General features: G+C 33.7%; 1 protein-coding gene across 3 annotated transcripts in view; it reads left to right on the top strand.

Annotated features, from left to right (window-relative positions):
- LOC100648282 (neutral ceramidase) overlaps nucleotides 1-11,195 on the top strand; it is a 45,243-nt gene extending 34,048 nt beyond the window's left edge. For all 3 annotated transcript variants that reach the window (XM_003397116.4, XM_012310881.3, XM_048408043.1), the window contains exons 8-15: nucleotides 4,894-5,016; nucleotides 5,769-5,963; nucleotides 6,495-6,725; nucleotides 7,198-7,293; nucleotides 7,408-7,578; nucleotides 8,381-8,496; nucleotides 10,057-10,225; nucleotides 10,891-11,195. In XM_003397116.4, coding sequence (XP_003397164.1) covers nucleotides 4,894-5,016; nucleotides 5,769-5,963; nucleotides 6,495-6,725; nucleotides 7,198-7,293; nucleotides 7,408-7,578; nucleotides 8,381-8,496; nucleotides 10,057-10,225; nucleotides 10,891-10,938 — 1,149 coding nt within the window. In that variant the 3' untranslated portion in view covers nucleotides 10,939-11,195. The remainder of the gene's footprint in view (nucleotides 1-4,893; nucleotides 5,017-5,768; nucleotides 5,964-6,494; nucleotides 6,726-7,197; nucleotides 7,294-7,407; nucleotides 7,579-8,380; nucleotides 8,497-10,056; nucleotides 10,226-10,890) is intronic.
- Nucleotides 11,196-12,769: the final 1,574 nt, after the last annotated feature.

The following is a 12,769-nucleotide window of genomic DNA, read 5'->3' as shown; positions in this document are numbered from 1 at the left end:
TTATTATTTACTTGAATTAATTCCAATTAAGAACACATATGTTCCGGTGATTATAGAACTGGCCTAGGTCAAAAATTAAAAAGGAAAGGAGTTTTATCACGTATTTTGCGATGCGTTTATCTACGTTACAATGACCTGAAACCATCTTTGCAAAGTAGTAGAAATTGTACCGTTGGATCGAGTTGGTTGTTGCGGCGTTAAAGAAAATTCAGTTCATGCGTCAAAAGCGAAACTTTAAATATCTGGAAAGGAAAAATACGCGACTTAGCTCATTTACAATCATCGGTATATGTAAGAGAAGGTAGAGTGATTGAAATTGGAACTGGGGATTATTATAACGTGCTACAGGTTCCAAAATTTTGTAAATTTATACCAAATAGAAGTTAAGCAACTAAATAGAAATTTTATATTGAAAAAAGAATGAATCTCTCGTATGGAGTTCGTAAAGACAGCTGCCCATAAAAGAATCAATTTCATAAAGAGTGTTATTAAATGTCCCAAATTATACAGGGTTGTTTCTTAACAATATGAATTTAATAAATAGTTATCTACATATTCCAGTATTACTTGTGTATTTGTAACATGTTCGTGATAACATGGTTTAACTTTGGTTAACTTTGGATTCGAGTATTCCTTCGCATAAATGTATTCGCGACCACGGCATAGTCTCTTCGCAAACAGAAAACAACAGGAAGCGTACTAGTTCCATTTCCTATCAACTCCATTATTCTTCTGCGCCATTAATTTGATGGTGAAGGCGTAACAGAGGATTACGAAGGTGTTGAAATCCAAAATTGGAACGACGCGATACGCAAATGATTATAGCATAGACGTTCACATCACGAAGATTCGATCAGTAATGTTCAAACGTCACAATTGTCGTAAGACAAATCTTAAAAGCCATGGTATGAAATTTAATGTCTTTAATTAAAATATTCGTCCTTACGAATAACAATTATACACGATTAAAATCTTTTTGATTACCAGTGATCATTACCGACGACGAAAATTCTATTTTGATTACGAATAACCATCATCGATGACGGAAATTTAATTTTTATTTGGTGTAGTCAAAAACATATCTTAATCATTCATAATGGTTATTCGCATTCAGAACAAGTAAATATAAAAAAATACTTGTAAGTATATTAGAAATCAGAAGAATAAGTATATACTATGTTTGAACATAAGTATATACTAGTTGATATGTTTAAACGTGAACATAGTTGCAAAGATTACAGATCACGCGATACATCATGAAAACGATTTCGAGATCACACACGAGACGTAGATTCGACAAGCGGTGGGAAACTAGCAGTGTAACGAGGTCAGCTCGCATGGTGCTCCTGTGTGATCCTTCCCAGAAACCGCCACACCCTTTACGAATCACGAGATACACGATTCACGCTCGACGCTCGCAAGGACGATGTCGTCGTTCCTTCCTCGAGATACCGAGGCTTTTTTCCTTTCCACGAACTCGTGAATCACGCTACTGTCTTACCTTCTCACAAGTCTATGCATAGCGAAAGGCGTTAGAAAATACCTGTTGCTGTAGTCTAAGTCTGTGGAAATTGAAATAAAAATTTTCCGTTGCCAGAGCACCGTTGTATACTAATTTCAAGACAGCAAAGAGGGGATTGTTCGATTTGGATTTAGAACGGCTGTGAAATTAGAACTTGGTAATAGTATCTTTGTGGTTGAAACGAAAAAGCTCCATATTTTTTATTTTCTAAACACCTAACGATCACAAAGTTTCGAATTAAAAAACCTTCAATTTCAAAATCTTTAGTTACAAAGTCATCGACTCTAAGGTTGTAAAATCTCTAACGTTTAAATTTTATACAAAGCATCAACTTCAAAAACTGAAGATTTAAAAACTTCATATCTCAGATTTCAAATTTTTAATTTCGGATGTGAAATATCGAATTTGAGAAGATTACATCCTATTCAATATATTTGCAATACTTTCACATTTGTCAGTTTCGGTATTCCTATCTGTAATACGTTCCATCCTTCGATAACAATTCGATATTTCCTTGACGCTTCGCTAGTTATAATTACAAATCAGAAACGGAACTCTTTCGCCTTCAAGGATTCATCGTACTCGAATGAAATACTCGCGACGTTTTTCCAAGAAACATAACTGTTCATATAGCGTAACATCCTTATACGACTCTTATAGTAGAAAACACGGTAAATGGTTCAATGTCGATCGTAAGAAGGCTCAAGTCATTCAAGTATAGTGCAACTGTAACGCGTGTGAACGTAAGGTCTCCTATGCTCCCACTTCATTACGCACCTAGCGTTTCAGCGAATGCGTATGTATGCGTATAAAAAATATCGGCTGGAACAATTAATTATTTCTTGATAAGATAAATATTTTCTTTGACTATGAAATACGAATACGATGAGAATTTTCAATACAATGCAAATGAAAATTTTAATTACGCGTGTCTGTTGTTGTTTAATTACGCATTGCTTAATTATTAAGTTATTTGATAATGAGTCTATCCTGAAATGTTACGCTATTGCTTCGTAGAGCGAATGCTGAACTGAAAATCCAGTTTTACTTCCTGCTGAAATTTAGATAGCGGTTATATGGATTATCTCATGTTGAAAGAACGGAAAATATGGTGTAATTTACAAATAAAACGAGTTGGGATCAATCACGAGTAAAATAGATATCTGCGATACTGTCCATACTAATACAAATGCAAAAAGTTTCCTTCAGGAAAATCTTGCAACATTCTTATCGCAATAGTTGATTCCATTTCATCAAGCATGAATAACTTTCTTTCAAATGCACAACAAAGAATAAAGTAACATGGTTTAATTCGATAAGGATGTTGTTTTGGGAATTTTGCTATAGCGTAATATAAATGCTTTTGGTTATTTTGCTATAGTGTATATAAATATTTTCACTCAAACTGATATTCTCAATGCTTGGAAGCATGCAAGTCTCGCGTCATGGACTTAACCGATTAAAGAACGGCGTATCTTTGATCGAAAGCCGGTAAAAAAAATCAAATTATAATATAGCTCTTCTTAAATACATTCTTAACAGAGTTTTATTTTTCCTTGATAATGCGTAGATTAATGTTTCTTTTAATTATCGGTGACATTATCTACATAATTTTTACATTAGAAGGTAGATCAAGTATAAATTATAGTAAGAAATTACAGTAATTTTAAATTAAAATACTTTTTAATATTCAGTATATTTTTTAATACTTGTTTTTGCGATATTTGAGCGGGATTTCTTTATATGAATAATAAACATGTAATAAAATATGATTTTAAATTAGTTATCTTGAGAGAGAAAAGGCGAAATTCTGTCTCTTAAGAACATATAATGACTCGATTAGTTCATATTCAAGATGAATTTCATTATATCTTTTGCGTCTACTACATAATAAGAAAATTAGAAAACCTTGAAAAATCGATACAGCTACTAATGTAAACTATGTAATATAATTACTAAATACTTATAGATTTAAGTCTACTTTAATATTTTGAATCAGGCATCTTGAAAAAATGGCCTTACGTGTCTCGAAATTGCATTTTCTATTATTTACCTTAGTTTAGCGCGAGTTTTATACTTTCTTGCAAAACGATTGTTTCGCGACTTCTTTCTACACGGCTTTCTTTACACGGTACGCATCCATCGTTCAAAAATAGTTCCAGACGTATGTACATTCCCACGTAACCCAATACATTCGTTCGATTCGGTTAATAAAATCAATTCGATCGGTGAGTAGTACCAGCAGAAAAATATACCAACTGCAAACAGTTCAGGTCATTTATCAATTCAATTTCCAAGCCAAAAGTGTAATCAAACGCAGACGTCGAAATCCCAAATTTCTGCTTGAAGATCTCTATCAGACGAAATCAAACGAAACCATATAATTCCTTGACATTAATCATCGGCCATTTCCTCGCCATTGGTCCGTCAATGGCGCGAATCGGCGTCCATCAACCAATAAACTTCCTTGGTCCTTCGTGTTCTTGACCGCGTGTACACGCGCGCAACATTGCACTAGTGTAGAACGTAGCGTTAGACTCTACGTTCCCTGATCGAGGGAAAGTGGCGGAAGACAAGGTTGCGTGTGCACAAAGATGAGATCCCAGATATCGAAGAACACGACGTGCATGGAATCGGCAGATATAGTGGAACCTGGAAGGGAGTCAGGATCGAAAGGGAGAGTAGATTTTCAAGGGAGAGAATCGTTAGACAGGAGGATGAAGGCACATGAAGCCACTATGTTTGGATTAGGTAGAGGAACCTGTAAGATCTGACAACGAATTGGACTGTGACAATTTTGATATTTGTAGATGTTGGTTATGGGAGATTTTGATTATTGGGGGTTCGATTATTGGGAATTTCTAAGTTGCCTCGCTTGTTGTTCATTCGCGATATTTTGAAGATTTGAGAATTGTTTTTTTGAATTGCTTTTGAAATTTTCATAATGAGTTCATCAGGCAGAAGAGCGGAAAAGAAGCGAAATTAACTTGTCCTATCGTTAAAATCACAAGCAAAAGACGGCGATGTAGAAAATATTAGCATACTTTTGCCGTTCACCGGAGAATTGTAATTCAAATTACGTTATTGACTGTTTTCATCGAACAAACGATGAGACGTAGAAAACAGAGAAGAAAACGTTAGGCTCATAATTAACGTACATTCGCATGCTCTTTAGCCGTGACGCGTCGAGCGAAGGGTCGGTTTCGAGAAACGGGCATTAGCATAATAAAAGCAGAAACGGGAGAACAGTTGGTAGCCAGCGAGGCGGATACGTTTCATGCGTGTTTGGCCTGTACACATTGCGTTGTGTTGCGTTGCTTGTTGCTCGTATCGCGATTCTATAATCATGTTCTGTTGCCTGGTGATTGCAGCGTTTATGGCAGTACGGAGACGCCAAGGAAGTGATCGGACCCCTCCGTGTGGTGCATCGCTACGTGAACATGGTAGAACAGACGGCAGAATACTACAATGAAACCACCAGAAGAACCGAAACTGTGAGTAGTTTTCTCTTTCTTCCCTTTATTTTAGAGTTTTATTCAACCTCGTTTGTTCTTCCTTTTCTCTCTCTTCTTTTTTGGAAAAAATGAGAAAGTATCTGTACTTGAGGATTTCTATGTTTGGACAATAATTTACGAAACCTTGTTGCACACAAAATCTCTGCAAAAATTAATATGCTCTTAGAAGACGATAAGATACATTTACTTTAAATCTCATCGTTCTGTGTTAAATTTCTCGAGCTTTTGTCATAAAAGGGAAATTTCTTGGAAGACAAATTTTGTTCGTAAAAGGTAGAACACTCTGTATCTGTGTGAATATTATCAAGTCTGATAAAGTAGATGTTTCAGCCCTTTAATTATCTTCTCAAAAATATAAGCTTACGTAGACATGCACAGTCTATTATATTCATCCACGGTATAATGTTAAATAATTTGTAACACGGTAGAAGGACTTTGAAAAATGATAATTTTCAACCTTTAAAAACCTTCGTTCACTCTTCAGGCTTCAAGGTCAATTAAGGTCAACAATCAAGGTCAATTAATACAATTGAAACTCTGAATCGAATTCTGGTTCTTCGTGGTTACTTCGAAAACAATTATTACGTATTTCCTTCGTCCTTGTTTCTCCAAAAATAAAGATCGCATATTTTTATTTTGATACGCATACATATTGGAAGGAACTGAATCAGAGTTCATAGGCTTGAACTATTTTTTGAACGTTATTTACGAGTTATGGTATGTTACGATAGGTTCGTGGATGTGAACCAGCGATGGGATACAGTTTTGCGGCGGGAACGATCGACGGTCCTGGATCGTTCTCGTTCGAACAAGGCACAACCACCGCGAATCCCATGTGGAATGCAGTCAGAAACCTCTTAGCAGCCCCTACGACTGACGATGTGAAATGTCACGGTGCAAAGCCAATTCTACTTGCCACTGGACGCGTAAGTTTAAATATGTGTCGAAGAATATTGTTACAAGATAGTGTTACAGCGTTTAGGAAAAAAATGATCCTTGTTCGAATACAAAACTCCTTTTTAAATAAATTTCTAAAGATCGTGAAATTTGTAAAATACCAAAGAAATTAATTTATCGTTCGTTATGTTCCAATCGGACACTGTTCTTTCCAAAGTTAAATTTTTTAACATTGTATCTTAATAGTTTTTGGCGTAGAATATTCCGAAGAATCGATATATGTAAAAAAAGGATATATAATTCCATTTGAAGAAACAAACGTGACGTTCATGTAGCCTGTAACATCCACCTATAAAACCATGTGCCCAACCAAACCATCCAACTTTTATCTGAAACATTTTCCATTAAAATTATTGCCTATACAGTAGCCGAAGTGATCGCAGTTACGTGCTTCACCCTGTACATCTATAAATCTTATTTCTTTGTCGTTCGACGATTCTAAACTTTCAAGATCACCAAGTTCGTCTGTTTAATTTCCGAATGATTTGAACAACCTTCAGATGCATATTCCGTACGACTGGCAACCGAAAATCGTAGCGACGCAGGTCGCGTTGATCGGTAACGTTGTCATCGCTGGCGTACCAGGAGAATTCACAACAATGTCCGGAAGAAGATTGCGAGAGGCTATCAAAACGGTCATGAACGATGCGTCCGACGACGAAACGTCCGTTATAGTCGCCGGCCTCTGCAATACTTACAGCGATTACATCACTACGCCGGAGGAATATCAAGTAACTCGTAGATCATCCTTATCGTTTCCTCCCGATGTTTTTAGAATAATCTTCTATCTCTTATGCCAACGATATTTAATAATTTGTAGATCTTACAATTTCTAATTTAAAACCGTTTACGCTCGTAATAAATATCCGTTTCATTTATGATAAATAGTTTCGGATAAAAAGGAATTATTACACGGAGGATTAGATTTGAAGCGGCGGATATTGGCATGAAATAGTATAATTTACGGGTAGTCTGCAAGGATGAAACGTTGCATCAAAATGTCGAACGATATTTAAGCTTACATTAAAATCTTTACCTTTCTATAATTTTTCTTGCTTCGTGATAAATAAAATTGAATAGAAAAGTTTGTTAAATATATATCTAAATTAATAGAAAGTCAACTGGTATAAAAATTAACTATATAAATTTATTGAAACGCTATAATTTAAGATTTGCCAACGATTTCATTGTTTAATCTTTTAGATCCAAAGATACGAAGGTGCGTCTACGATATTTGGGCCCCATACCCTAACCATTTACTTAAAACAATACCAAGAACTCGTCACATCCGCCATTCTTGTAAGTATACCGTAAAAATCTTCCTTCTCCCCAAAAAAATGTTATAAATTTTCTTTAAATGAATTTAGCTTATATACATACTTTCTAATAACGCTAGTTTTGATATGATCTCAGAAAAAGGATGTAGATCCTGGTCCAACGCCTCTGGATCTAAGAAAAAAGAATCTTCTCACGTTCGTCACTCCTGTTCTCTTCGACACTCCAAAATGGGGCAAAAATTTCGGTGACTGTATCAAACAACCGCCGAAACTCGCCAAACCAGGCGATATCGTCAGTGCAGTATTCGTAAGTATACTAGATATTGATACTACTTTTGTTAAGATGACACGAACGAAATACTCCGTCATAAGGTCGGAACACAAACTTTGAAAGGGAATATTAAAAGAAAGATTTGGCAACAAATAGGTAGATAAACAGATTTGCAATTGATCCGAATTTCCACGCTATTAATTTTCCAAACAAGAGCGTCCACATATGGAAACTCAACGGACATCACGCACCGGACTTATCCCACCTTTTCCAAAACATCTAAAGACACTATCATATTTGTAGCTAAAAAATAAGGAGGAACACATCTGCTTATGAACTGCATAAGGGAGATTGATTGCAAATGACTTAATAGATAGTAAAAACAATTTTTGTTAGAATAAGCTCAAATTGAAAACTTTTACAACTCGGAGCACTCAAATTGTAAAAGATAAAACTTCGTGAGTTTAAATCTAGAACTCTAAAAATTGGTATTTCTAATTCTTTTAACTTCTACGATCTTCAGTGTAGGACGCTGCAAACGATCTAATTTTGTTACTATCATATACCTTGTTTGTTGATTTTGTACATTAATATATTTTATATTTGTCACGTTAGGATCCACATTTTATAATATTCTAAATTTAAAGATCACTCGTAATAAGTCTAATTTGATTATTTATCTACAAAATAAATACTGTTTTCATATATTGTGTATATTGTATCTGCCAGGGTGTTGACAAATTCCATAAGCTTATTATTCATGGAGAAAAAGGAAGAGATACGTGGCAAGGAATTCTGTGAATATTACGTCTCATAAATCTGGTCTTATTTTCACCAGGTTGCTGGCCACCCACGTAACAACCTGATGACAGAAAGGTCGTATCTGACGATCGAGAGGCTAACTGACGATGAGGTATGGGTGCCAGTTGCCACTGATGCCAGTTGGGAGACTAAGTATGTATATATTTTCATCGACTTTCATTTTAAATCCTCAAACTGACAAATACGATAATTTATAGCTAGGCTGCGGATTTTTATGCGGATTTTAAACAAATATGTTACATTTTAACCAAATAATCATAAAATATTTTTTACCAAAAACAAGAAATTTTCTAATTAAATTAATTGATTTAATTTATAAGAAATTTAGCAGTCTCTGATGAATGCAGCACTTGATCGCTTCGATTTGGAATAAAATACAGGCCATATCTACTTTTTTCTATTTTATATTAGGTATATGTAGACGTAATATTTAATTCATCGTTTCATTGTTAGTATACAGTTATATCGTATAGGGTGCTAAAAAGAGAGTATACATGTATCAAAATGAAAAAGAATTCAGAAGGAATATCTTGGAAAATGATGACTCTTTTATCGTTAAGATTCTCTGTATGTTAGACAGCAAACGTGCTTTCACTTATTTATAGGCAATAAATTTTAGCAGTTACGTGACATGTAACAATATTTATGATGTGAAATCAATAGTACAATAACTTTCTCGTCCCATACTATGAAAAACTCAATATCCTATACAATACGTAAGATAAGAGCAAACGAATCTCGCAGAAGACAAATTGGTCAATTTCCAATTTTTACAAGTTTCTCAATTTAATATTTCATTTTTGAAAAAATGAACGACTCGTTTCTATAAAATTTATTACAGTAGCGATAGCGTAAATAATCGCAAATTTCGAGATTAATTTTAAAAGATAATATTTTCAATCGCAATTTTTCTTTATGTTTTTGTTTATGTAGTCAATCGATATTGTCTCTGAACTACTCAGATTATTAAACGTTAGTCGTTAGTAAACTGAGGATTCTTACGCGTTGATAGGAGATTTAATGATGCAAAGATACACAGAACACACGAAACACATAAAAATCTATTTAGTTTTATTCTTTAAATTGTGTTTACGAATATGTGAATTTGCATAAATATCCGCACGGTCAATTTGAAGCATTCTTAACTAAGGCAACGTGTTAAAAATCAGTACCTAAATCGCTAAACTTTGCCAATTTTCCTAGATAGTTACCTCAATCGCAAACCTCGATAACTTTGAAATTTCTCTTTTCAAATCTTATATTAAATCTCTCTCGTGCAATACTAGGAAAAAGTTAACTTTGCCACGATCTTCGAATTTTTATGTTCTAATCTCCTTCGAGATGAACGAAAGGAATTTTAATACGTCAACAAAGATCTTTGGCATAAAATTGAAGTAAAGGATTCTCATATTTTTTCCTCCGGTATGAGAAATTTTTTAACTTATATAGAAACACGATTATATCATAAATAATTCAAAGAAAGTAACACACTATTTTGAAACATTTCGTATAACAAAAAAAAAACATAGAAGGTCCCCTATAAATCAATGATAGCCGGAAAAATCGGTGCGAAAAATGACAAAAGGGGAGGATAAGAGTATCGATCAGCCAAGAGTATCAGGCTCTGACCATCAGACAAGCGAATAATAACGATATTTCTCCCTCCGTTTGGTTGCTGTATCATCCGTACAGGTTCCAGTGGCAGAGGACGTCGATGGTTCTCGGTTCCAGTCAAGTGACCATTACGTGGCAGGTCCCGGAGGACATCAAAGCTGGTGAATATCGTATTAGGCACAACGGATACTACCGTTATATCCTTGGTGGCATCTTCCCTTACTACGGCGTGTCCAACCACATCCAGGTAAATTAAGTACCTGTTGTGAATGTTTGATATCAGGGCTCATTCCCCCTAGTTTTCTCTTTTTTTTTTTCGCTTATCCATTTCTTATAATTGAAATAATAACGCAAACTATGCAATTTTAGCATATAATTAGTTTACTATATGATTAATTAGTGGATGCATACGAAACGTTTGCTTTTTCTGTGATTTTTAATGCTTTTCTGTGGTTCTTGCAGATTTCTTTTATTTTTGTGGGAGGGGGAATTTCGCATGTTCAGTTTGCTGTGATTTTTAATATTCCGTTATATTTTGTCTTTTCACTGCTTTCTTTTGCTTTTTTCTTTTGACTTGGCAAGTTTGGAGCTGTTTATCTATTGTGCGAAAGAATCAAAATCAATAAGAACAGAATTAACTTGATCGGCTTAACGTTGAAATAAAATTAATTCAGCTAATTTACATTCATATTTGTATCTAAATTGAAATCGCTCTTACACGAAACTTAGGTTTAAACTAGGTACTTCCAAATCTAGTTACATTCAAAAACAAACGTTTCGTAAATCGCAACGAGATATAAAAAGATTCTCTCCTCAGCAACGATCAATTTTAATAATTTCATCCAAAATCCTATCTCATATTTGTAAACTTATTATAACCAGTTACATGACATTTTCCATGGACCATTTCAGGTTATACCAAGCGGCTTGAGCTGTTGCAAAAGGCTGTACTACGAATAACCACGCCACGATATTTCAGCCCCAAATGAAAATGCTTACGCTTAATTCACCACTGAATGTAGGAATAATTCAGCTGTGAAGGCCATACCTATATCGCTGTTTTTAGTTTTGTACAGTGTTGTACCATAATAATATACCGACGTGTGATCTCTTTAATACATAGATACATTAATATTGGATAGAATGTAGAATTAGGTTTTAATTAAATTTAATTAATGAATCAACGTGATCGCGAATAAACGGATAATTTATACAAATATCTACGTGTAATTTATTCATTTTTACTATATTCACGATAGAATTTCGTTTGTCTGAACGAGCAATCTACGTATAATTGAATAAATAATCGAACAGTTCATATGATAAAAATTCACCTGCAAATGAAACGATTCAATATTGTATTTTTTATAGTGCACTATTTTGTATTGGTTGTATCAAGCAATTCTAGGTAACTAGTTACCTAGTGATTTCTGAATCATAAAAAGACTGTGATCAATTACAGACTGTTAATGAAAATATTATTTCAATAAGTGAAATTCAGATAAATGGAGTTCTATTGTATGTAAGAATTCTTACAGATCAAGTGGTAAAGAGATGAACGGTGAAAGAATGAATGATGAAATTAATGATCGTAAAAGACTGTCGAGAATACAATCTGACGAGATTTCTTCATTAATGTTTATCGATTCGATTCTCCTTTATTAATTTTAGAATATATATAGCAGCAGCTGAAAATTTTAAGAATCATAAGATTGAAATTAAAATTCAGAATTCATTATTAATAATAATTGATATTCTAACATTTTTTAGATTTGGGATAACTGAATTCTACATATATCGACATTTCTGTTAATTTTAACTCATAGTGATGTCTTATTTTTCATCTATAGTGTACGTATACTATACACTAATGATTTATTCTATAATTTTATATCATTGGGAAATAAAATTGTATATGTATTTGTTTTTTTTTTTTTTCATTCATGGAGAAAAATAAAGAACAGGATAGAAATATCAGAATGTACTTTCACTCGATGAGTACAGAATTTAAAAAGTTCTTGCGGGAGAAGGCAGATTTACAACACGACATTTGAATTGGTAAAGTTTTCCCCGTTTTACGATATCTCCTACACATGAAAATGTTGTTACATATACATTTCCATACTGACGACGAAGGGGAAACGATGCTTTCTGCGTAGAAAGCCTAAACTCATCTTCAAGCTCCCACGAAGAATTGCTTTGTACTCGGAAGTTCAAGGTTACTATATTTTGGAAGAATTACGGTAAAACTCAAGGTTGATGTTACGTTCCGTGTCAATTACACAGTTCGATAATTTATTATCGCTATATTCGGTTCTGTAAGTCGTAAATATTTCGATAATTTTCTTAATTAAATCATAACAAGTTTCTAACGTAATTCGTTACTATCAGAAATTTATATTGATGAAAAAACTGACTGAGAATGTCACCGAAGAAGATATTTGAAAGTAGGATATAATATTACCTAGATAAAACTCCTCTTTAAGTAGAAAGTACGAAAGTTTTTTAAGAAGTATTTAAGTGAATCATAATCTACAAGGAATATTCAAAAGTATATGTTATAAGAATATTCAAAAAAGGGCAGCAGTGTTATTCGAACAAAGTTACGATTTTGTTAGAAATTATCTTATATGTGGTAAATACTAGATATGAAAGAAATTTAAAATTACAATTATCAAAATTAAGATTTTTTAAGAAAAGAAGTACACACTTAAATGATAATCAACGAATATATTTAAAAGCAGGATAGACTGTCAAGTAATATTATTATTTCGGTAGAAATTATTTCATG

Source organism: Bombus terrestris, chromosome 8 (assembly GCF_910591885.1).
Source record: "Bombus terrestris chromosome 8, iyBomTerr1.2, whole genome shotgun sequence".
Classification (NCBI taxonomy): domain Eukaryota; kingdom Metazoa; phylum Arthropoda; class Insecta; order Hymenoptera; family Apidae; genus Bombus; species Bombus terrestris.
This window is presented reverse-complemented; position numbering and strand designations above follow the sequence as displayed.